This window comes from Mustela putorius, unplaced genomic scaffold (genome assembly GCF_011764305.1).
Source record: "Mustela putorius furo isolate JIRA1106 unplaced genomic scaffold, ASM1176430v1.1 tig00003858_pilon_pilon_pilon, whole genome shotgun sequence".
NCBI lineage: Eukaryota > Metazoa > Chordata > Mammalia > Carnivora > Mustelidae > Mustela > Mustela putorius.
Genome location: NW_025422010.1, coordinates 30111116 through 30138088, shown reverse-complemented (window position 1 = coordinate 30138088; position 26973 = coordinate 30111116). Strand labels below are relative to the sequence as shown.

At 41.0% G+C, this 26973-nt stretch overlaps 1 protein-coding gene across 1 annotated transcript in view; it reads left to right on the top strand.

The window, feature by feature from the left end:
• The first annotated feature begins 462 nt into the window (after positions 1 to 462).
• LOC101694477 overlaps positions 463 to 26973 on the top strand; it is an 85438-nt gene continuing 58927 nt past the window's right edge. Inside the window, exons 1-4 of the mRNA XM_045065770.1 lie at positions 463 to 562; positions 1935 to 2356; positions 2836 to 2977; positions 7743 to 8194. Of these exons, the coding sequence (XP_044921705.1) occupies positions 1940 to 2356; positions 2836 to 2977; positions 7743 to 8194 (1011 nt within the window). The 5' untranslated portion in view covers positions 463 to 562; positions 1935 to 1939. The remainder of the gene's footprint in view (positions 563 to 1934; positions 2357 to 2835; positions 2978 to 7742; positions 8195 to 26973) is intronic.

The following is a 26973-nucleotide window of genomic DNA, read 5'->3' as shown; positions in this document are numbered from 1 at the left end:
TGCGCTCGGCGCAGCGTCCTCAGCGGCCGCGCGCCGCCCGCAGTCTCGCGGGGCCGGGACCCACGCGGGAGGGGCGCTGGCGGGGCAGGTGGGCGACGCGTCCGGGGACCCTCGAGCACCGGGCCTCAGCGAGCCGGCCCCCCAGGGGTGGGATTCTGGACCGAGAGTCCGTCCTCCGCGGAAGGACCCCGGATTCGGGGCTGTGTGCGAAGCCCCTGCAGGGAGCCCTAAGGCTGCTGGCCCGCGTGCGGTGTTGGGGGTTCGGTCTCCCCGTCTTCCGAGTAACGCCGAGAGCTGGTGTGCAGGAGGCATGTGTCGGCTGCTGGTGCTGAAGAGGCACAGTGCACCGCGGCCGCCCCTCTCTCTCCGTGACTTCCCGAGGCTGCTTTAGTTTAGGGTCCCTCAATGTAATGCCCCCAAAAGGCTTCCAAACTCATGGCCTCAACCTTTCCCGCGGTTTAGGTCTCCACCCTACATTCTGTCCTGGCCCAGTATATCATCCAGGTCTGCTGCTGCTCCTCTGCCCTGGGACGTCTGGCCTCCTGACCACGCAGCACCGTGGGTAAGTGGATGGTCTGTGACCCCTTGCCCGTGCTCTCACTCCCTGAGCTTGCCTTGTTCAGTTCCTCATCTACAGCGTGGGCAGGAAAATTACCAAACGGGGCTTTTGAGAGGATTTAAATAAATTTATATTTAAGGTGCTGAGAAGCGTGCGTCGTAAATTCTGTGTGTCATTTGCTACATCGCAATCACTGTCGTATCATTTATTTGTTAACATTGTTGTCTCTCCTGCTAGAATATAAGCTTTAAGGAACCACAGGCTTTGTTCAGGTCACTGCTGTATCATTGGTGTCCAGAACAGCGTTGATGAAGTCGGATGGAAATGGTAGACTGCCTGAAGAGGAAAAACGGGCACATACAAGATTTTTTAATGAGCCATCAGTTATCAGTGATGCATATACTAAAATGGTGCTGAAAGTGTCTTTCAACCCCCCTTTCTGCGAACAAGCTAATGACACTTGGGGAAATTGCTGTCCTCATACATCACTATGCTGCTGTTGACACTGTGGATCGATAAACAGTCTTTTCTGTAATTCATTTGATAATAGATAGCAATACATTTGCCACTCTCCTTAGAGCCGGATAAGCCAAGTCCTTGGGATATCCTTGAATAACTTGGGGGAAAAAGAATATATTCCTGAAAATGTGCCTCCCAACATTATTTATGATAGTATTTATGATAGTGAAAATTAGAAACAACTAAATAGTCTCTGATGAAGGAAGGTAAATAATAAAGATAATATGGATCGGAAGCAGAGCATGAATAAATGGAAGCATATTAAGATGGAGGAATATGCAATTATTTTTTAATAGTTCTTTTACTGTCAAAATAGTATTATTTTAATACTATTTGATAGTATGAAACATGATGTTATATTTAATACTGTTTAATAGTAAATGTTGAAAAAAATCCACATGAAACTACTTCTCTCATGAGACTATTTCTTAGCACTATTTGCAGCAGGCTAGAAAAAAATTAATTAGCTCCTTGAGCCTGCCGAGTCATAATTTTTCTCAAGCTTCCCTTATTTCTGCTCTCTAGGAGTTCCTGCACAATCCTGGCTGATCCCTTATTGTTATACTTAGTCAGCCTCGTGTGCATGATTTGCAGAATAAATTGGGAATTACTCATGCATATGAATTAATGCATCTTAGCTCTTCGATTCTCTCAAGGAAGGATTCTTTGAAAGCGTGGTTTATACTAAGATTAAGGGCAGTACTTTCTGTATAGTCTGTTACTGATCTTAGATGTGTTGTTCTAGGAAACATTTGTCTGTGTCATGTTCCCACTTGTTTCTTTAATCATATTTAAGAAGTGTCCTTAAGGAAAACATCATCTTCTTGGAGATTAAAGCCTAGGTCTCTGTTCCCAGTTCAAATGTCTGCAGAGCTGAGAAAGTCATCACTTCTTCCACACACTTCAGAGGGATCTGACAGCGCTCTGAGAGTGAAGATGGAAGAGGAAGAGCAGACCTGTGATCTGGACTCCCACCTCCCCTGGAGCAGCTGCTGCAGCCCAGAGACCTTCCGCCAGTGGTTCAGGCAGTTTGGCTACCAGGAGTCCCCTGGTCCCCGGGAGGCTCTGAGCCAGCTCCGGGAGCTTTGCCATCAGTGGCTGAGGCCAGAGGTGAACACCAAGGAGCAGATCCTGGAGTTGCTGGTGCTGGAGCAGTTCCTGGCCATCCTGCCTGATGAGCTACAGGCCTGGCTTCGAGAGCGCCGGCCTGAAAATGGAGAGGAGGCCGTCACTCTGCTGGAGGAGCTGGAGAAGGAGCTTGATGAGCCAGCTGAGCAGGTAAAAAGGCATCTGGTGGGGATGAGTGACCGGGTTGAGTCAGGAGCTCTGAGGCATCACTGGGGATAGAGCTCTCAAACTGTACTCCTACTTAGCACACTAAACACGGAGGGCAGTGAATGTACTTCCACCTGTGCCAGAAAACAGACTGTGGCTCCGCTTTCTTCCTCCTTTTTCCTGAATCCCAGGGTATTTTCCATGTAGTATCTTCTCTATTATTTTTTTTAAGATTTTATTTATTTATTTGAGAGAGAGAGACAGCCCAAGCAGGGGAAGTAGACAAGGGAGAGGGAAAAGCAGGCTCCCTGCCAAGCAGTGAGCCCAACAGGGGATTGATCCCAGGACGCTGGGATTATGACCTGAGCGGAAGGCAGGCGCTTAAGCCAGAATCACCCAGGCACCCCTTCTTCTCTATTATTTTATCCCAAGTCTCAACAAGATTCCCTTCTTCAGTCTCAGTTATACCTAACTGCTTCCAGGTCCTTTTTGGACAAAGTGAGGACAAGCTTGCAGAGAAACTGGCATCTTGGGAAATCACTCAGGAGTCACCATGTAGCTGGATCAAGTCCGTAAAGCAGCAGCTGCCATTGGCTTCAAGGGAGTTCTACTCAAGACAAAAAGGTGAGAGGCGGGACTTGGTTCAACCCATCATGTGTCAGCCCACCACACACATCCCGGCTGCTTTAGGCAAGAGGTCTCCAATCTCCGCTCCTGCTTCCTCTCACCGTGGGGTCTTCCACCACTAGATGTTGTACGAATGATCATTCTCAGTGTTTTGTTCTTGTTTCTTTCCCAGAGAGTTTCATAATCTCTTTCAGATTTTTAAATCCTTGACATCATCTCCATGGGGATTTTCAAGCCTTTTATAAAGGAGCATGACCCTTGGGCTCCTGAGTGGCTTAGTGGGTTTAATGTCTGCCTTCAGCTCAGGTCCTGATCCCCATGTCCTGGGATCAAGCCTTGAGTCAGGGCTCCCTGCTCAGTGGGGAGTCTGCTGCTCCCTCTCCCTCTGCCCCTCTCTCCATGTGTGCTCATGCTCTCTCTCTCAAATAAATAAAATCTTTAAAACAAACAAACAAACATGACCTTCTTCTCAAATGAAATCTTGCACGGAGTTCCAGTACATAAAACAGATGAAAACACAGCTACCCTCACTGAAGCAGGAGCAAGCAGCGTCCATCCACAAGGGCTCCAACTTGGCCTGTTCCCCCCATGGTACCTTCGGGCAGCCCCTGAGGAACCCCAAAGTCGCAATCTAAAGACCACTGGTCTAACTCCTCATTTTCTGTCTAGCTGGTGCCATGTAGTATGAAAATCACCATATTCCTGCTCAGATGACTTTGCCCTCTCATGATGACTTGAATATTTTCCTCTTCTCCCTCACATCCTAAACTGGCCTCGGTGGCTGCTTGCATCACTTTTTTTTTTTTTTTTTTAAGATTTATTTATTTATTTATTTGACAGAGAGAAATCACAAGTAGTCAGAGAGGCAGGCAGAGAGAGAGAGAGGGAAGCAGGCTCCCCGCTGAGCGGAGAGCCTGACGCGGGACTCGATCCCAGGACCCTGAGATCATGACCTGAGCCAAAGGCAGCGGCTTAACCCACTGAGCCACCCAGGCGCCCCTGCTTGCATCACTTTTTACAAACATGCTCCAAAACGGCTTACACAGCAGTCTGTTCCTCTACTGCAGATACTCAAAAAAATAAGAGCTGTGGGGAAAAAGCAAAGCAGGAGTGAGGTCTTACTAAATAAAGTAGGGACAGAGCTTTATTAAATGAAGTGCTGGAGAAGGCCTCTTTGGTGAGCCACATTTGAGCAGAGGCCTTTCTTCTAGATGACCATGCTGGATGAAATGGGAGTCAGAAATAAAGAGGGAAACCCCACTTGGGAGGATCTCCCCTTCTCCCCCTCACACGGCTTCCATATTCCACAGGTTAAGCTAAGTAAGGTTAGAGTTTTTCCAAGATACTTTTGGTAAGAAAATCCAGGAAACTAAAAATACAAAAATACAAAAATTTATTTTATAAATTATAAAATGAATTTTTAAAAATTTAAAAAAATTTTAAAAAGTAAATTATAAAATAAATTTATTTTTATAAAAATAAAAAAATACAAAAATTTAGAGACTTAGAGAGTAGTTCTCTTAGTTGACAAGTACCTGCTCCCAAGAGGCTTAACATCTCCAGTGTAGCAAGTGTCTTGGCTTAACTAGGAGAGATTTCTCCTAGTGTGAAAGTCTTTTCATACTCCATCAGCATCGGGAGGGAACCTCCCCTACCCCAGCAGCTTTTTCTGGTAATGACAACAGAAGTAATCAACCTCAAAACCAGGTCTTGGAACCCCATTGTTGACAAGAACTACGTTCTACATCCGAATTCCCTCAGAGAGGCCTTTCTTATATTTGTTGTTTTGTTTTGTTTGTTTTTCATTTTATTTTTCTCATCCAAATAACTGTACTCTTTAATCACCACCCCCTATTTCCCCTATCTTCCCCAGTCCCTTACTGTCTGGTAACCATCAGTTTGTGCTCTGTAGTTAAGAATCTATTTCTTGGTTTGTCTCTCTCTTTTTTTTTTTCCTTTCCTTGTTTTGTTTTGTTTCTTAAATTACACATATGAGTAAAATTATGTGGTATTTGTCTTCCTCTGACTGACTTATTTCACTTCCCTTAATACCCATAATACTCTCTAGCTTATCCATGTCATTGCAATGGCAAGATTATATTCTTTTTACGGCTGAGTAATATTCCAGTGTGTGTGTGAGAGAGAGAGAGAGACAGAGACAGAGACAGAGACATCACATCTTCTTTCGCCTTTCATCTACAGATGGACACTTGGGCTGCTTCCATAGTTTGGCTACTGGAAATAAAATGCTACTCTAAAACAGGGTGCACATGTATCCCTTTGAATTAGTGTTTTTGTACTTGTTGGGTAGATATCCAGTAGTGCAATTCCTGGATTATAGAGTAATCCTATTTTTAACTTTTTGAGGAACCCTCATACTGCTTTCCACAGTGGCTGCACCAATTTGCTTTCCCACCAACAATGCAAGAGGTTTCCTTTGTCTCCACATTGTCGCTAACACTTTTTCTTGTGATTTTGATTTTAGCCATTCTCACGGGTGTGAGATTGTATCTTACTGTAGTTTTGCTTGGCATTTCCCTGATGATGAGTGATGCTAAACATCTTTTCATGTATGTGCTGCCCATCTATATGTCTTCTTTAGAGAAATGTCTATTCTTGTCTTCTGTTCATTTTTAAATTGGATTATTTGGTTTTTTGGTGTCAAGTTGTGTAAGTTCTTTATATATTTTGGATACTAATCCTTTATCAGATATGTCATTTGCAAATATCTTCTGCCATCCAGTAGGTTGCCTTTTAGGTTTATGGGTTGTTTCCTTTGCTGTGCAGGAACTGTTTATTTTAATGTACTTCCAAGAATCAATTTTTGCTTTTGTTTCCCTAGCCTCAGGAGACATACCTAGAAAAATGTTGCATTGGCTGATGTCAGAGAGATTACTGCCTTTGTTCTCTTCAAATATGTTTATGTTTTCAGGCCTCACATTTAGGTCTTTAATGCATTTTTTAGTTTACATTTATGTATGATGTAAGAAACTGGTCCAGCTTCATTCTTTTGCATATAGCTGTCCAGTTTTCCCAACACTTTGTTGAAGAGACTGTCCTTTTCCCATTGTATGTTCATTCCTTCTTCCTTGAATATTAATTGACTATTAAATTATAGGTTTATTTCTGGGTTTTCTATCCTCTTTATTGATACATGTGTTTGTTTTTGTGCCAGTACCATACTGTTGTAATTACTGTCGTGTACTATAACTTGAAATCTGGTATTGTGATACCTCATTTTGTTTTTCTTTTTCAAGATGGCTTTAGCTATTTAAGGTCTTTTGTGATTCCATACAAATTTTAGGATTGTTCTAATTCTGTGAAAAATGCTGCTGGTATTTTGATAGGGATTGCAGTAAGTCTATAGATTGCTTTGAGTAGTATAGACATTTTAACAATATTTGTTCTTCCACCCCATGAACATGGAACATCTTTCCATTTCTTTGCATTGTCTTGAATTTCTTTCATCAGTGTTTCATAGTTTTCAGAGTACAGGTCTTCTATCTCTTTATTCCTATATCTTCTTTTTGGTGCAATTATAAATGAGATTGTTTTCTTTTTTTAAAAAAAGATTTTATTTTATTTATTTGACAGAGATCACAAGTAGGCAGAGAGGCAGGCAGAGAGGGAGGGGAAGCAGGCTCCCTGCTGAGCAGAGAGCCTGATGCCGGGCTTGATCCCAGGACCCTGAGATCATGACCTGAGCTAAAGGCAGAGGCTTAACCCACTGAGTCACCCAGGAGCCTATGAGATTGTTTTCTTAATTTCACTTTCTGCTGCTTCATTATTAGTGTAGAGGAATGCAACAGATTTCTGTACATTGATGTGTATCCTGTGACTTTACTGAATTCATGTATCAGTTCTAATAGTTTTTTGGTGGAATCTTGAGAGTTTTCTAGGTAAAGTATCATGTCATATGCAAATAGTGAGAATTCTACTTCTTCTTTACCAATTTGGAGCTTTTTATTTCTTTGTTGTCTGATTGCTGTGGCTAGGACTTCAGTACTATTTTGAATAAAAGTGGTGAGAATGGACAGCCTTGGATTTTGAAGGTAGAGATCAGACATTGAAGTCACTTTGGAATTTGAGCTATCAAAAATGAATTTGAGAGAGAATCCTTACCATTTACAAAATGATTTCTGTTTACACCAATAATAATGTCATTCACCTAGTACTATAAAATACATATAAGAGTAGAAGTTTTTTATAAGTGGGTACTCTGTGCTACCCTTGATTCATTTGAGGTGACAGTTATGCTAGTCTATAATCCTCCCCTTTTCCCTCCTAATTTGTATTTCTGACCTTATATTCCATATTCATTCTTGACCCCTTGGCTTTCTTCATTTATCATTATTAAACTTTTATTTATTGACCTACATACTAAGTCTTGGCTATTACTACCCACTGCCACATTTGGCTCCTCTCCTTTGGTTGCTTCTCTGCTTCTCCCATAATTTCTCATCTTCTAATCCCTTTTCTTCCAGAGTTCTTTTCAGTCTCTGTATATCTTTTTACCTCTAGCTGTTGCATGGAGATTTTCATCTTTATAATTGACTGTCTCCTCAGTATATAAATCTTTCCTTTTTGCCTTATGATCTTCTTAATGTTTTGTGACTTACCATCTCAATCTTCCACATTGTGGTGCTATTTTATAGACATGCTAGCAATAAATAATCGGTATATATTTTTTTGATTATTCTATTTGCCTTTCTTTCTTTCTGAACAGAGAACAGTGACATTGCTTTTCTGTGTATTATTTCAGCTAAAGACACGAAAACTACAAATGTGAATTCAGCTTCAACACAAAAGACTTCTCCAGGTATAGAACTGCATTCCACTATTTCCAACACCCTTCATCTGGACGCTCCCCAGAGTTGCACATATAGAAGAGCCTGTGAACAAGATGGCAACTTTGAAAGAAGACGGAGAAACCCTTTTGGAAAAAAACAACACAAGTGTGATGAATGTGGCAAAGTCTTCAGTCAAAGCTCAGCCCTCATACTCCACCAGAGAATCCACAGCGGGGAAAAGCCTTATGCGTGTGATGTGTGTGCAAAGGCTTTCAGCCGGAGTGCCGTCCTGATTCAGCATCGAAGAACACACACTGGGGAAAAACCCTACAAGTGTCATGAATGTGGGAAGGCCTTTAGTCAGAGCTCAAATCTTCTCAGACATAGGAAAAGACACACGAAAGAAAAAGTCCCATCGGCATTGTAAGGGAATCAAAGCATTTGCTCAGAGGTTTTTCAGCGGGAAAAGACACAAAGCACAAACACTCTTTTAGTATTTCAGTGGTTTTAGTGGGCATTAGTTTGCTTTCAAAAGTCATGAAAGCTTCAGGAGAGAATGTAAAATATCTTCTGTCAACATTGTTTGCTCTTCTGCTTGTCAATTCAGTGTCGATTCAGATGTTTGAGATTCGAAAGCTTAATTCATATTTCTATCCCTAGGGCAGCTCTTGAACGGACATTCCCAAGCATGTTCTATCTCCATTACTAATACAAATCATGAACTAGCACATTTCTCTTTAGACAAGTTTTCCCTGTTGAGAAGGAATGTGTGTATTACTCAGTATAAAAATAAGTATCTTCCTCCATTCCATAATGAACATTGGAATTCCCAGACCAAAGATTAGAGCATGTTAAAAATTTTTCACCATTTGTTTTTTGTTACCAGATTCAAAATCTGAGAATAGGGTTGAGGAGGCCCAAAAGAATGTGTACTTTCACATTATTATTATTGTTAGGGGGTAGATGAATAAAGACATCTACTCTCTTATGAAAATTCACAAAAGTCTACACTATTGATGATACTAAGTAGTTTGCTTTTTTTAAAGACTTATTTATTTTTAGAGAGAATGTGTGTGTGAGTTAGGGGGAGGTGCAGAGGGAGAGAGAATCTCAAACAGACTCCCCTGCTGAGTGAAGAGCCCACGACCCTGAGATGATGACCAGAGCCAAAATTAAGAATTAGATGCCTAACCAACTGAGCCACCCAGGGGCCCCCTAAGGAGTTTTCTATGTAGGAAAAAAATAATCTCCTTTACAATGTAATTTGGAAATAATTCAGTGAAAACAGTAAGATGGCTCTACATGTCTAAGGGAATGGCATAGGAATGTTGTAATAAACAGAGCTATCTATGGGTGCTTATATAAGGTTCATGAGCATGTTAAAATGAAAAAAGGGAGATGAAGAAAGACTGTCCAAATAAGACTGATAGAACACGAATATGAGCAAGCGTGGTCTGTAATGGAGACTTGTGCCACAGCTTACATGGAAAAGGAAACCCTTAGCAGCTGACAGGTCTCCTTTGGTGTTCTTCAAGGCCCCTTTTCCGGCATAAATCAGCTGTGAGCATGTTTCAGGCATCTCAAGACAAGCTTTTCAGGGTCTTATGTATGTTCTCAGTAAGGTCTGTTTCTAGACAAACTGTCTAGACACCAGCCCCTGGGTTTTGATGCTCTTCCACAAAATTCTAAAGTTTAGTTTTAAGACTCCACTGAGTTTTGCCCATATTTATGTCAATCAGATTTCCTGTTTAAAATGACTGATTAAATGTTATTACAATTATTCTGACAGTACACAACATGATGTTCCTTTTTCTAGGGAATCTTGATAAAACTGTATTACAAGAATACATGCATTAAAATGTGTTCTATGAAAAAAAAATGTGTTCTATGGGTTCTAATATATGCATTAATGTGTTCTAATCATATGTTCTAATTAATCCAATATCTAATTATGTGTTCTAATACATGCATTAAAATGTGTTCTATGTTCTATGTTCCTGTGTGGCTCAGTGAGTTAAAGCCTCTGCCTTGGGCTCAGGTCATGATCTCAGGGTCCTGGAATCGAGTCCCAAATCGTGCTCTCTGCTCGGCAGGGAGCCTGCTTCCTTCTCTCTCTCTGCCTGCCTCTCTGCCTACTTGTGATCTGTCTCTCTGTCAAATAAATAAATAAAATCTTTAAAATGTGTTCTATGTTGCCACAGTTATCAATATGAAAGCAGATGTTAGAAATGAAGGTCCTTAGGAGAAGGGAAGAGGGGGCTCATAGTGAGAAAATACATAGTGATGTATTATCAGAAAATCTAACCACATCTAGTGCTTAGAGTAACTCCAGAAACAAATATGGGGTTACTGTGCTCTACTTTGAATATTGATAATTTAAGATTTGTAAGGGGAGAAGTGAATGTAAATTGTAATTATAGAATTTTCTGATAGCAATTATACTTTGTAGCTCTAGCAATATGTGAAAGTGTCTTTGGGCTCATTCTCATTGTAATTAAAGGAACAAGCCATCTATGAAAGCAGCGAATGCTGTATTGTATATGTGTATTGTGAATTATTGCTTAATTAGGGAAAGACAAGAGTTTCTTGTTACTAGGAATAAAATGACAGAATGTCAATCAAGTGTGCTGAGGAAAGTTGTCTTCACTTGGTGCTGTCATAAACCTTAAGAGATGACATTCTCCGCATTGTGAATAATCTGAATTTCTCCCTGAGAAGGTGGTATGAGTCATACATATCTAAGTACATGACAAGTCTTTAAATTAAAGGGTGGTGTTGTGTTCTAGAAGTTACTCATGGACTTACATAGTCTCCTAATGCTAGTTCACTCAAATGGAGGTTTAATATGACTTGGGCTAAACTTGATATGAAAAATTAGCATGATGTTAGCAACCCCATTAGATTTATTTCTGTAGATAGTAAGTACTCCCAAATGAAATTGATATTTTTATGAATTTCACTTCATCGTGGCCTTTAATATTAGCTATAATTCTATGCTCTCTTTACCTCTCTCTCATTCTCTTGAGACCAGATCACATGTTGGTCACAGCCGTTAAACCTTCTGGAACTGGGAATGCTTCTGCATGCAAAATGCACGTGTGATGGTTTAAACAAGTAAGGCTTTGTAGCCAGAAATCTGGAGGTGAGTTGCCGCCGGCTGTCAATCAGCAGGTGGACAACAACTGGTCTAGATGTGATCTCTGCCCTTTTGGCCTTTCCCTCCTGCTTATTTTCTCAGGCAAGAGAGCTGTCCCAGCTCCAAGAATGACATCCCGGGCCAAGCCAGGAAGGAAGGAAGAGGAAAAGGAGCTCCAGTCATGGCCATCTCCTTTGCTAGGAAAAGTAAAAGTTTTCCACGAAGTCCCAACAAAATTCTGCTTACGTTTCCTTGTTGCAAATGTGTTTGGTAAAGCATGAGTTTTCAACCTCTAGAGAGAAAATGGCAGGGCAGGTCAGTTTTGGCAATGACGCTGGGTCAGCCAACAGTGTTTGCCACACTCCTGGGCCACCTTCCTTTTCATGGGCAGATGGCTGTTTTTGCCTCCTGCATTATGGGAAAAAAGCCCAAAGGTAAGTTACAACCTCCTGCCATCAAATTTGTCAACGTACCTACACCCACCCCTGATATCCCCTCCAAATGAAAGGGGTCTCTCTTCTCCCTCACCATTCCTTCTCACCTCTGAAGGAGCTTGGCTGCCGTCAGTTATTACCCTTCTCTTCTATTTCATCATCCTTTCCCCTCTTTGAGGATGCATCTCTCAACATTTAAATATGGTGATGTGACTAGCCCTCCAAATCTATATTTTTCCGGTGTATCTTTACAAAATTTTACAAAATTCTTCCCCCTGAGTGAGGGGGAAGAAAATGGCCCTTAGCTTTGACTTCTTCATATGCACCAGAACGATCTTTCAAAAGCAAACATTTGATCATATCCCTTCCTTGCTCAAAACATAGGCTTCCCATTGCTTTTTAATTTTTTTAAGGTTTTATTTATTTATTAGACAGAGATCACAAGTAGGCAGAGAGGCAGGCAGAGAAAGAGAGGAAGAAGCAGTCTCCCCGCTGAGCAGAGAGCCCAACGTGGGGCTCGATTCCAGGACCCTGGGATCATGACCTGAGCCGAAGGCAGAGGCTTTAACCCACTGAGCCACCCAGGCGTGCCCCCACCATTGCTTTTAATATAAAGTTTTTGAGGCTTTTTGTGATCTGACCACAGCCTAGCACTTCAGCTTTATCCCTTGCCATTGCATCCTTCATACTCTATGCCAAAGCCATTCCGGATTAGCTAAAGTCCTCCTGCCTCCAGGCTTTGTGTGGGGTACTCTGGAACCCTTACCAGCTTCTGCACTTCTGAATACACTTCTCCTGTATATTCTAGCTTGCCACTTCTTCCAGGAAGCCCTCCACCCTAACACACCAACAATAGATTGGGGACCACTCCCACACCCTTCTATTCATTACATAGCAGTCTATTCTTAACTGGTATTACATTTATCACACAAAATATCAAGCTGCAAATGTGGTCCCAAGAAGAGGAAGACGAATGACACTTTGGAAGAAAGAAGTCGTGAGATAGTGAAAGAAAAAGTGAAAAAACCCTCCCATCTCCTGGAAAGGGCAAGGCAAAGGGAAGGTCAGACACAGGCGTCCCTCTACCTCTGCATCCAATCCCTGCAGAAATGCCAGAGGGGATTGGGAGAGAACTTGAAAGGGGAGAAGGCTGGGCCCACCTGCTATTGAGTGCATTGGCACAGCAATTGCTGAACAGACCTCCCGTTCTCCAATACTGGACTACTGTAAAAATGGCAATGCAGTGTCGGGCAAAGGACCTCTACCAGCTAACAAATGACTTAGAAGATCTATGGCAGTTCTCCATGCTCATTGGGAGCCCTGGAAAAGAGCTGATTGCACCAGCTGGAGAGAGGGGATCATTGCACAAAGGAACTTTGTGGATCTTACAGCTACAGCTGCAGAACCCAGCTGGGAGTCTCACCCATACTTTAGAGGGTGGCTAGAACCAATGTAGAGATGACAAATGAAGGGAAAGATACTGGCCTCCAGCCTAGCCAAGAGAACAAATCACTGGTTGCTGTAGGTTAGGTGAAAAAGCACCACAGCAGACTACCTGCGAAAGCTAGAGACCAGAAAAGAAGGACAGCAAGCCCATCTGAGACCCAATCGACAGCATGGCCTCACCTAGGCAAATGTAAATACCCTCCCCAAATATCCAGATGGCAGAAAAGGGCAGAGGAAGTTAAGACCCATGTTAGGGAGTTGAACTTAAAATGGACTGAATAATTGAATTCTTTTACCACCACCCACCTACCCAGTGGGGTGGGAATTCAGGCAGCAAAAATATCTGTTATAAGAAATTAGCTTCATTTTACTTTGCATATTTGAGAAGAATTGTGATAACTTTTTACCCCGCCAAATGGGCACTTATATCTGCTTCTGCTATTTTATGTTGCTTGAAAACATGAACTGACCCATTCACTGGTGTTTCTGAAGCATTTAGCATAGTACCTGATCCATAACAGATACTTAGATACTTGTGGAATGAGGGGTGCCTGGGTGGCTCAGTCAACTAAGCGTCTGCCTTCAGCTCAGTTCATGATCCCAGGGTGCTGGGATCGAGCGCCACGTCAAGCTCCCCACTCAAAGGGGAGTCTGCTTTCCCCTTTCCCTTTGCCCCTCCTCCCCACCTGTGCTCTCTCTCTCACTCTCTCAAATAAATAAATAAATAAAATAGATTTTAAAAATACTTGTGGAATGAAAATATTTGCAAATTGTATATATGATAAGGATCAATATCCAGAATATATAAAGAATTCCTACAGCTCAGCAAGAACAAAAACAGCAAAAACAAACAATTTACTTCAAAAATGGGCAAAGGACATGAATAGCTATTTCTCCAAAGAAGACATACAAATGACCAATAGGCACAGGAAAAGATGTTTAATACCACAATGAGATATACCCATTAGGGTGGCTTTGATTAAAAATAGAAAAAATAAGGGATACCTCGGTGGCTCAGTGGGTTAAGTGTCTGCCTTCTGTTAAGTCATGATCCCAGGGTCCTGGGATTGAGCCCCACATGGGGCTCCCTTCTCCTCAGCAGGCTACTTCTCCCTCTTTATCTGCCTCTCTCCTTGCTCATGCTCTCTCAAATAAATAATAAATAAAGCCTTTTTAAAAAATACAAAACATAACAAATATTGGCAACGATGTAGAGAAATCAAAACACTTGTGCATTGCTGATGGGAATGTAAAATGGCACAGCGGAAACCAGTTTGATGACTCCTCAAAAAGCTGAACATAGAATTACCAAATGATCCAGCAATTCCACTCCTAGGCATATTATCCTAAAGAACGAAAAGCAGGGACTCAGATAGATACTTGTATACTACTGTAAAAATGACAATGTTCATAGCAGTATTTTCACAATAGACAAAAGGTGGAAATAACCAAGTGTTCATTAATAGATCAATGGAGAAGCAAAGTGTGATATATAAGTACAATGAATGTCATTCTGCCTTAAAAACAATGAAATTCTGATAATGCTACAGCATGGATGAAACTTGAAAACATGCTAAGTAAAATAAGGCAAACAAAAAGAAAAATATTTTGTGATTCCATTTATATAAGATACATAGAATGGCAAATTATAGGGACAAAATAGACTAGAAAGTTACCAGGGCTGGAGAAAAGGAATGAAGAGTTATTTAATGAGTACAGACTTTCTATTTGAGGTGATAAAATGGTTCTGGAAATGGGTAGTGTGATGATTGTACAACATTATGAATGTATTTAATACTATTGAATTATACATTTAAAAATGGGTAAAATGGTATGGGGCACCTGAGTGGCTCAGTCAGTTAAGAATAGGACTCCTGGGCGCCTGGGTGGCTCAGTGGGTTAAGCTGCTGCCTTCGGCTCAAGTCATGATCTCAGGGTCCTGGGATCGAGTCCCGCATCTGGCTCCCTGCTGAGCAGAGAGCCTGCTTCCTCTTCTCTCTCTCTCTCTGCCTGCCTCTCTGCCTGCTTGTGATCTCTCTCTGTCAAATAAATAAATAAAATCTTTAAAAAAAAAAAAAAAAAAGAATCGGACTCCTGATTTTGGCTTGAGTCGTGATCTCGGGGTCGTGAGATCAAGCCCTGAATTTGGCTCTTGCTCTCAACATGGGATCTGCTATAGATGCTCCCTCTCTCTCTCCACCCCTCCCTCTCACTCCTGCTCTCTCTAAATAAATAAATCTTTTTAAAAATTGGTTAAAATGGTAAATTTTATGTAAATGTTACCACAATTAAAAACAAAAGCATTGAAGGAAAGAAAAAGGAAATTACTTTTATATAATCCCTGCCCTAATATAGTTTATATTCTAGCAAAAGTAGAAGCAAAACCCTACAGAATTAATGTTATTGAAAGACAAGGATCTGGAAGACAAAATCCAGACAAGTGTTTGGTGAAAGCACTGACTGAATGTGAGCCCAAATAATGCTGTCTTTGCCACTAACATTGAGGACAGCCAATGAAGAGACTATACCAGCAGCCCTAGAGGAAGATTGGGGTGGATTATATCTGTAACAAATCCTGGACAGTTAGTAAATAATATTAAAATTAGTTGTACTTTCCATCTTGAATATAAAGATGGTGGCTCAGTTGGTTAAGAGACTGACTACTGACCTCAGCTCAGGTCTTGATCTCAGGGTGGTGAATTCAAGCTCCGTGTTGGTCTCCACACTGGGCATGGAGCCTACTTTTTTTTTCCCCAAAAAGATATTTCCTTATATAAAACTATATGCTAAATTAGTTTATTGATTCCTGAAATTTTACCTAATGGATGTATCTTATTATTTGGGTCTCTTAATTTTACTTGAATTTGAATTTAGCTCAGATTAACTAGCCTGTCTTTGGTTGAAGGATTATTTTTATTCAGAGGCCAGAATGACAGGGTTGGCAGCTTATATAACGTGTGCAACTCTAGTGTCCGAGCTAATGATCAGTTGGGTAAACAGCTGCTATCTTTTCCTACGCAGCTTGGCTGGCTCCAGTATATTGCAGGAGTTGTCAGGACGCTAGGTAGAATATCACCATTTGGACGGGTCAGTGGGGTTGCATCAGAACTAGATTAATCCTTGGGTGCCTGGGTGGCTTGGCGGGTTAAGCCTCTGCCTTCGGCTCAAGTCATGATTTCAGGGTCCTGGGATCGAGCCCTGCATTGGGCGCTCTGCTCCGCAGGGAGCCTGCTTCCCCCTCTCTCTCTCTCTGTCGCTCTGGCTACTTGTGATGTCTTTCTGTCAAATAAATAAATAAAATCTTAAAAAAAAAAAAAAGAACTGGATTTTTCCATTAGACTTTGCTTTTATTCACTGCCTATCAGCAGTCTTATCACCTAAGTGGCTTTACAGTTTGCCCTCTCAACATTCATTCAACTCCAAATGATTACTCAAAGCCAGTTATGATAATGTTCTTCCACCTGCAAGTAATTTTGATTTAGGAATGGGCATAACCGGACGCCTGGCTTAGATGGCTCAGTGTCTGCCTTCAGCTCAGGTCATGATCACAGGGTCCTAGGATCAGAGCTCCATGTGGCCCTTCCAGCAAAGCGGCAAGTCTGGTTCTCCCTCTGCCCCTCCCTCCCACTCAAGCTCTCTAACAAATAAAATCTTAGGGAAAAAAGAAAAGAAAAGGTATGAATATATCACCCAACCTAAGTCAATGAAATGTGAGGGGAAAACTCTTTTATGGTTTCTGGGAATAGCTTGCTTTCTCTAAAAAGGAGACACAGAAGAGATGATACCTTTCTATGTCCAGATGTTGCTGTGACTGGCTATGATGAGGCAATGCTGCGACAGCTGGCAGATAAAGCTGACACACGGAGGAAGGAGCTAAGAAATCTGCAGAGAAGAGGGACTCAAGTCCTGATGTCCTGTTCCTTGAAATACTTACATTAGAAAATAAGAAAGGTTTAAAATCAGTGATCTAATTATCACCTTAAGAATCTGAGGGAAAGGGCACCTGGGTGGCTCAGTGGGTTAAGCCGCTGCCTTCGGCTCAGGTCATGATCTCAGGGTCCTGGGATAGAGTCCCGCATCGGGCTCTCTGCTCAGCAGGGAGCCTGCTTCCTTCTCTCTCTCTCTGCCTGCCTCTCAGTGTACTTGTAATTTCTCTCTGTCAAATAAATAAATAAAATCTTTAAAAAAAAAAAAAGAATCTGAGGGAAAAAAGTTGAAGAGGATTTAGAACCAAAGTAAGAAGAGGGGACACAATGATAAAAATAAGAACAGAAGTTCTGGTTCTGGGGAAGGTAGAGTAAGCTCATTCCATTCTGTCTCCACGGAGAGATTCCCACAGAATGCTGGGCAGAGTGAGTGAAGCAGCTTCCTGAGGGGCTGTCAAAATAAAGAGTAGCCAGCAAGACTGGGGAAGACAACTAGGATGTGAAGTTCTACTGAACTGCTTTGAATTTACCCTCTTTTTCTCCTTTATCTCCTAGCCTAGACTCTGCTTCCAAGTCTGAAACCCAGAAGTGTGCACAGAGAAAAAACAGAAAGAACTCCAAGAAAAATGTAGACATGTTCTGTGTCTGGCCTAAGTGGTAGGAAAAAGCCTTCTAAGGGTCAGAAAGATGGGGGAAGTCCCTATCCTTTTTTTTTTTCTTTTTTCTTTTTTAGAGAGAGAGTGAGTTGGGAGAGAGGCAGAAGGAGAAAGAACTAGAGAATCTTAAGTAGATTCCATGCCCAGCGTGGAGTCTGACCCAGGGCCCAATCTCACAACCCTGAGATTACCCCGTCAGCCGAAATCAAAAGTCAGAACACTTAACTGAGCCAACCCGGCGCCCCAACCCCATATCTTTTTTTCTTCATTTGACTTCTCTCCTATCTCAGCCTGCAGGCAATACTATGACCATGGCAGCAGCAACACAGCAATGGCAAGGGGTCCTAGGGAAGTCACCTTAAACTCAGAAGGAGGGGAACCTTTAGCTCTGATCAGAGGAGCTATTATTCCAAGAGTATGGTGCCAATCCCTGTGGCTTTTATTTTGTGTTCTATCACTGACTGACCAGAAAGCAGACATAGTTGAGAGAAGACAACAGCAGAGCAAGGAAACGATAACCTGATCTTTCTAGCTGGAAGACTACTAATAGAGGTCTCGGGGAGCCAGAAAATGTTGAGTTTATTGCAAAGAACAGAGAGATGAGGTCTGAACAACTCTGCTCACCTCTAAAGCATGCATGCGAGGATGTGACCTTGCATTGCAGAGCACAGGCACTGAGCACTGAGCTCCAGAGTAGACTACTTCCCCAGATCCAGATTGGCCACCAGGTGGCAGGCACAAAGGACTGGAAATGTTTGGAAACTGAGCTGACTTTGGAACCACAGCCCACACAGAACTTGTGGCTGGACCCTATCTGGGGCAACTGCCTACTAAAACAAACAAATCAACTTTCTGCTTAGGATTTAAAATGATATCCAGAATCTGATAACATACTATCAAAACGTGCAGGATCAATGCAAAATTATTAGGCATAGGAAGAACCAGGAATATCTCAATTTACAAGGAAAAAGAAAATCAAATTATACCACTGCCTAAATGACACACCTTAGGACGGTCAGAAAAAGAAGTTAAATCAGGTATTATAACCAAGTCTAAGAAGTAAGGGTGAATGAATGGGAAACGGAAACATCAGGAAAGAAATCAAAGATAAAAGAGAAGACACAAATGGAAATATTAGAGCTGAAAAATACAACAACCAAAGTAAAACAGTCACTGGACGAGCTCAGTGGAAGAAAACAAATGACGGATGAAATAGTCACTTATACAGATCAACAAAAATTACCCAATTTAAACAATACTGGGAATAACAGATTGAAAAAAAATCCTTAACATAGGCACAAAAGTCTTCAAAAATATTACCAAATTGAATTCCGCAATGTATCAAAAGAACAAACACCTGAACCAAGTGGGGTTTACCCCACGGCTATAAGGTTAACCCGGTAGCAGTTTCAAAAGGAAAAACCACATGGTCATATAAATTGATGCAGAAAAAAATACTTGGCAATATTAATCATCCATTTATGTTACAAATAAAGGGAAACTTCCCCAGACTGATAAAGTGCATCTGTTAAAAAGCGAGAGTTTACCACACACCAATTAGAAGGGCCAAAGTGTGAAACGTTAAGAACACCAAATGCTGGCGAAGATACAGAACAACAGGAACTCATTCATTGCCGGTGGGAATGCAAAATGGCAGGGACACTTTGGGAGAAACCTTTTGGCAGTTTCTTACAAAACCAAACATACTCTCACCTTATGATTCGGCAATCACACTCCTTTGTATTTACCCAAAGGAGTTGAAAATGTACAATCACACAAAAACTTATACACAGATGTTTATAGCAGCTTTATTCATAATTGTCAAAACTTGCAAGCAACCGAGATGTCCTTCAGTAGGTGAAAGGATGCATAAACTGTGGTACATACAGACAACAGTGTATTATTCAGTCCTAAAGAGAATTGAGCTATTAAGCCATGAAGAGATACGGGGAAACTGTATGAGCATGGTACTAAGTGAAAGAAGTCAATCTGTAAATACTTCATACTGTATGATTCTGCTATATAGTGGACTTCCTGGAAACTATGAAGACAAAAAGGTAAGTAGTTGCCTGGGGGTGAGGGGGATGAGACAGGCAAAGCACAGAGGTTTTTTTAGAGGAGTTAAAATACTCCACATGAGGGTGCCTGGGTGGCTCAGTGAGTTAAGCCTGCCTTCTGTTCAGGTCATGATCTCGGGGTTCTGGTGTTGAGTCCCACAGTCGGCCTCTGCTGAGCAGGGAGTTTGCTTCTCCCTCTCATTCTCCCTCTGTGCTCTTCCTTTCTAAAATAAATAAAATCTTAAAAAAAAAACCCTCTGATTGATATAATAATGGATGTGTTATATCCATAATAATGGACATAATAGAATGTATATTATTAAATGTGAACTCTAAGGTAGACCATGGATTTTGGGTGATTATGATGTGTCCATATAGGTTCATCCTTAGTAAAGTTATTTACCATTCTGGTAAGTGATACTGATAATGGGGAAGGCTATGCATGTGTGGGGGCTGAAGGCATATGGGAAATCTCACAACCTCCCTCTCAATGTTGTAAACCTAAAATTGCTCTGAAAAAAATAAAGTCTTATACAAAACAGGGGCATCTGGGTGACTCAGGGGTTAAGCCTCTGCCTTCAGCTCAGGTCATAATCTCAGGGTCCTAGGGATTGAGTCCCGCATCGGGCTCTCTGCTCAATGGGTAGTCTGCTTCCCCCTCTCTCTCTGCCTGCCTCTCTGCCCACTTGTGGTCTCTCTGTCAAATAAATAAATAAAATCTTTAAAAAACAAAACAAAATAAAAATCCTAGAGTTAATATCACACTCAGTTATGAAAGACTGAATCCCTTCCCCCCGATGACTGGCAACAAAGAAATTATGTCCAGTCTTTCCATTCCTACTCAACATTGTATTGGAAGTCCTAGCCAGTGCAATAAAGCAAGAAAAAGTAAAGTAATATAGTTTGGAAATTAATAAATACATTTTCCCTGCGTTCACTTTGGCAGCACATATACTAAAATTGGAAAGAAATAAACTTTCCCTTTTTGTAGATAACATGATTATCCACATAGCAAATTCCACTGGATCTATAAAAAGTCTCTAATAGGGTTGTGATGGTTAATTTATGTGATACCTTGACTGGATTAAGGGATGCACAGATAACTGATAAACCATTATTTCTGGGTATGTCTGTAAAGATATCTCCAGAAAAGATTAGCATTTATATCAGTAGACAGAAGAAAGAAGTTCATCCTCACCAATATGAGTGGTGAGATTCAGTCTGTTGAGAGACTGAACCAAACTAAAAGGCAAAGGGCAGGCAATTTCACTCTCTTTACTTTAGTTGAAATATCCTTCTTCCCGCCTCTAGAAGAGCAACCAGACTGAATTATATAATCAGCTTTCCTGGTTCTCCAGTTTGCAGACAGCAGACTATGGGACTTCTCAGCCTCCATAACTGCATGAACCAATTTCCTAAAGAAATCTCTTTTATATATGTTATATATCCTTTATTTCTATTTCTCTGGAGAACACTGATTAATACAGGAATTTGTCAAGGTTGTAGGGTAAAAGTCAATACACAAAAACCAATAGCAGTTGACCCTTGAACAATGTGGCATTAGGGGCACCAAACCTTCTGCACAGTAAAAAATCCATGTAGAATTTTTGACTTACCAAAAACTTAACTATTAATAGCCTACATTTGACCAGAAGCATTATCTATAATATAGTCAATGAACACATATTTTGCATATGTATTCTATACTGTATTATGATAAACTAAGCTAGAGGAAAAAAGGTATTAAAAAATCATAGGGGAGAGAAAATACATTTGCTGTACAGCACTGTATATATATATATATCCATATAAGCAGATCCACACAGTTCAAACACATGTGTTCAAAGGTAAGCTGTATATTTTAAATATTGGCAATGTACAACTAGATATTTTAATATATCATTTTAAATATCTCCAAAAACCAGTTACACTGGTTTAATAAATTGAACAAAATTTTTTTAATTTATTCAAATCCTGCCCATATTTTGTTCAATTTATTCAAAGGAATAAATTTATTCAAAGGAATAAATTGAACAAAATATGGGCAGGATTTGCACACTTAATTCTACAAAGTGCTAATGAATAAAATAAAATAAATCAAGCATTGGAAATACAGTCAATACTATCATAATAACTTTGTATGATACCAGATGGTAACTACACTTATCAAAGTGAGCATTTCATAATTTATGTTATTGTTGAATCACAATGTTATACACCTGAATCTGATATAATATTGTATGTCAACTATACTTCAATTAAAATAGAATTAAAATTTTTTTTTTATTTTTAATTTATTTGACAGAGAGAGACACAGTGAGAGAGGGAACACAAGCAGGGGGAGTGGGAGACAGAGAAGCAGGCTTTCCACTGAGCAGGGAACCTGATGTGGGGCTCAATCCTAGGATGCTGGGATCATGATCTGAGCTGAAGGTAAATGCCTAATGACTGAGCCACCCAGGTGCCCCTAAAAATAAATTTTTTTTTAATTTTAAAAATCAAAGATCGGGGCACCTGGTGGCTCAGTGGGTTAAGCCTCTGCCTTCAGCTCAGGTAATGATCTCACAATCCTGGGATCGAGCCCCACATCGTGCTCTCTGCTCAGCAGGGAGCCTGCTTCCCCCTCTCTCTCTGCCTGCCTCTCTGCCTACTTGTGACCTCTCTCTCTCTCTCTGTAAAATAAATAAATAAAATTTAAAAAAAAATCAAAGATCAAAATGAATGGCAAGATACAGTGTATTAATGGATTGGTGGACTCAATATAATTAACATGCCAAGTGTCCTTAAATTGATCAATAGATTTAATGCGATTCTGATAGAAATTCTAGTACAATATTTTTGTAGATATAGGCAACTAATTGGAAGAGTTGCATGGAGCACTAAATGAATTAAATATTTGAACTAATTTTGAAAAAGTAAAACAAAGTTGGATGATTCACACTACCAGATTTTTAACTGTTACTAAAGCTATAGTAATCAAGAGTATGGTATTATCAAAAAGACACATAGATCAGAATAATAGTCTAGAGAGTATGGAAACAGACCCACAGAAATATGGTTTGTTGATTTTTCATAAAGATGAAAAGACAGGGTGCCAGGGTGGCTCAGTCAGTTGAGCATCTGCCCTTGACTCAGGTCATGATCCTGGAGTCACAGGACTGAGTCCTGGGATCGAGCCCTGTATCGAGCATACTGCTCGGCCTCTGCTCTTGCTCTCTCTCTTTCTCATTTACTCTTTCTCTCAAATAAAATCTTTTTAAAAACGATGAAAAGGTAATTTAATGGAAACAAAAGAAACTTCTTGTCAAACAGAACTGGACATCTGTATGCAAACCTTCCCCCTCACACAAATCCTCAACTTATAATTCACAAGTGTTGGTGAATATGGAGCATCTGGAACACTCGTACATTGCTGGTGGTAGTGTAAAATGGGACAGCCATTCTGGAAAACACTTTGGCAGTTTCCTATAAAAGCAAGCATATAGCATATAGTGTGTGTGTGTGTGTGTGTGTGTGTGTGTGTGTGTGTAAGAGAAAGGAAGAGACATAGACTCTCCTTTCACTGTGGACTTCATTACAATGCTTAAACATAGCTATCAACATATTTCCAGTTGCACATTTTTTTAAAGATTTTTATTTATTTATTTGACAGACAGATCACAAGTAGGCAGAGAGGCAGGCAGAGAGAGAGAGGAGGAAGCAGGCTCCCCACTGAGCAGAGAGCCTGATGCGGGGCTCGATCCCAGGACCCTGGGATCTTGACCTAAGCCGAAGGCAGAGGCTTTAACCCACTGAGCCACCCAGGTGCCTCTCCAGTTGCACATTTTAAGTATTGTTCACCAACATTATTCTCTAGGCAGATTTTCTAGAGAAGGGGAAAAAGCCATATATAAAAAATATATTATACATATTATAGATATAATTTCTTACATATGTAATTTTTTAATGCTATCTTTCCAAATTCATATTTTATGTGCCATATATTATTGATTCTGGCTCAATGTTTCAATTTATTTAAACTAAAATAAAAAATCATATGTATCAGTCAGCTCCAACTGCTATAACAAAATACCATAGACTGGGTGGCTTAAATAACAGGAATTTATTTCGGTTGGGAAGTCCAAGATCAAGAGGCCAGCTGATTTGGTTCTCTGGTGAGGGCTCTCTTCCCAGCCTGCAGATGACCACCTTCTCACTGTGTCCTTATGTGGAGAGGAGAGAGAGGAAGAAAAGCTCTCTCCAACTCTTCTTATAAGTGCACTAGTCCCCACCTTCATAACCTCTTATAAACCTAATTACTTCCCAAAGGGTCCATCTTCAAATACCTACACGTTGAGAGTTAGGCTTTCAACATGTCAATTTGGGGGGGGGGCACAAACATTCAGCCCATAATACTATATTCAGCAATACATTCAGCAGTATAATACTATACTCAGCATTCCCTCTTCCAGATATTTACTCTAGAGAGATCAAAACTTATGTTCACCCAAGGCCTGTCCATGAGTATTTACAGTAGTTCTATTCTTAATTGCCCAAATCCAGAAACAACCCAAAAGTCCTTCAATGGTTGAATAAACAAACTATGAGAGCTGCAGTAAAATACTACTCAACAATAAAATGAAATGAACTGGGGTGCCTGGGTGGCTCAGTGGGTTAAAGCCTCTGCCTTCAGCTCAGGTCATGATCCCAGGGTCCTGGGATCGAGCCCAGTGTTGGGCTCTTTGCTTAGCAGAGAGCCTGCTTCCCCCCCACCCTCTCTACCTGCCTCTCGGCCTACTTGTGATCTCTGTCTGTCAAGTAAATAAATAAAATCTTTAAAATAAAATAAAATGAGCTATGGAGACATGCAATAATGTGGATGAGTCTCAAAGGCATTATGCTAAATGAAAGATATGTACAAGCTTACATACTTTATGATTCCATTTATATAATACTCTGGAAAAGCCAAAACTATTTTTTTTTTTTAGATTTTGTTTACTTATTTGATGGAGATCACAAGTAGGCAGAGAGGCAGGTAGAGAGGGTGGGGGGAAGCAGGCTCCCTGCTGAGCAGAGAGACCATTGCTGGGATCCATCCCAGGACCCTGGAATCATGACCTGCGCTGGAGGCAGAGGCTTTAACCCACTGAGCCGCCCAGGCACCCTGCCAAAACTATTTTGATGGGTAATAAATTAGTTGTTACTATGGGTTAGGGATGCAGAGAAGTTGTAAGTACACCCCGAGGAAGTTTTATGGAATGATGGAACTATTCTGCATGATTTTGGTGGTAGTTTCACAAATCATGTATTAAAATTCATAAAGCTATATGCCAAAAACAAGCACCAATTGTACTGTATATTGTTTTAAAAGAAGTAGAACTCCATGAAATAAACAAATAATTGAGCAAATAAAGCCCCCAAAAGTTGATTCTTCAAAAAATAGTAAAATTGATGAATTAGTAGCAAACTGGCAAAAAAAAAAAAGCAAACCAAAAACTACCAATTTTAGGAATGAAAGAGGAGACATCACTACTGATACAACAGACATTAAAAGGATATTAAGGAACTAGTATGAACAACTTTATGCCAATAAATTTGACAACTTACATGAAATAGAGAAATTTCTTGAGGGACACAAACTACTTCCGCTTACATCTCATTGACCAGAACTGAATCTCATGCCTATTCCTAGCTTCCAGAGAGGCAAAGTGAGTATATGGCAAAGAGAAACAGAATGGCCATGGAGGGCTTAGTTCAATCACAGCTTACTTTCTATGGCTGGGCACAGTGTTGCCCAAACCCCTCCAATCAAAAAATTGGGACTATATTAGAAGTAATGAGGAGTACTTTTTTTTCTTTTAATACTGACTTATTTATTTGAGAGAAAATGAATGAACATGCATACCTGCAAGCAGGGGGAGGCATCGAGGGGGAGGGAGACAAGGAGACTTCCTGCTGAGCGGGCAGCCAGAGAAGGGCTCCATCCCAGGACCTGAGATCATGACCTGAGCTGAAATCAAGGGTTGACGCTTAGCTGACTGAGTCACCCAGGTGCCTGGACAGTGTTTTATGTAGGGAGTTAACAATGCCTACCCCATTTAGCTAGTTGCAATCAATACTCCTGGTACAGGGGCGCCTGGGTGGCTCAGTGGGTTAAGCTGCTGCCTTCAGCTCCGGTCATGATCTCAGAGTCCTGGGATCGAGCCCCGCATTGGGCTCTCTGCTCAGCAGGGAGCCTGCTTCCTCCTCTCTCTCTGCCTGCCTCTCTGCCTGCTTGTGATCTCTGTCTGTCAAATAAATAAATAATCTTAAAAAAAAAAAAAAAGACTCCTGGTACAGTGCACTTATTGGCTAAAATGGAATATTTAACCAATGTACTTTAAATACCCAGAGGGAAATACTTCTCAACTGGGGGCAAGGACTGAGACCTTCAAAGTAATTGTTATAGAAAAGCCTAGAAAAGATTGTGATTATTCTTGAATGAAATCTGGTTATGATTTCACAGGTCTGAGGGCTGTGCTTTCCTTCCACTGTGAAATTTTTTCCTACTTTGCTTCCTCTATCTTTGGGTGCCTCTCTTCCCCTTCAGCACACTCCCTCATGGAGGTGTCCCTCCCCTGAGTGTACTGTGTTCTTTTACTGGAGTACTTCTCTACTGCCTTATAAATACTTGTGTCTTTTTGTTCATCTCCTAAACAAGACAGTAATATTAAAAGAAGGAATCATGACTTCACTGTAGTCACATCTAGGTCTCTGGAATCCAGATAGTATTTACCTGGTTTTTGTTTTTTCCCATTAGTTAATAAGTGAGATGCTTTCAAAGCAAGGTTGAAAGATTTAGCTGGTAAAGAAACAATGAGGCTTTTTAAAATTGAGACAGATCAGTACTTACGTAGACAGTGAAGCCAAGAATTGCCAAAAGGTGCTAGTTCCCCATGAAGGATCGTCTCACCTCAAAACGATAACAACAAAACAGAAGGAGTCAGATGACTTCAGTTTGAGATGTGGAATGCTTTGTTGCTAAGGGGCTAATGCCACGCTGTATCTGAGCCTTTTAATAGTCAGCAGCTGTAGGCCAGGCAGGTGAGGCGGACACCCCATCACAAACCAGCAAGCAATGAAGAACTGTCTCAGGACAGCGTCCTTGGAAGACAGGGTTGTGAGCGGCAAACGGCCTTATTGCAGCTCCTCGGAAGCTCACAAGGATCACAAGGTTGTTCTGCCAAGAATCAAATCAGCTGCAGTTCAAGCCTCACCTACATGACCTATGTAGGTATGTGCAGCTGGTATGGAGCTATGCCTTACTCAGGTTGCTCAGAGGAACATGATGCTCTATCTTGACTGTATCTTTAAGATGGCAACAGGGGCTCCCATTCAAGAAAGAGCCCACATAATGGGGCTCAGAAGGATAGTGTTTCAAAGTGGGTGTTGTGGGTTCCTGCCCTCAAAAGAATAAATTAAAGAAGGAAACCTCATTATGGTTTCCATTTACTCTCTCAGAATTAGGAATAACAAAATGAATCCCAGGCAAAGAGTTTCATAACATTTTGCAACACTTTCAATGACCCC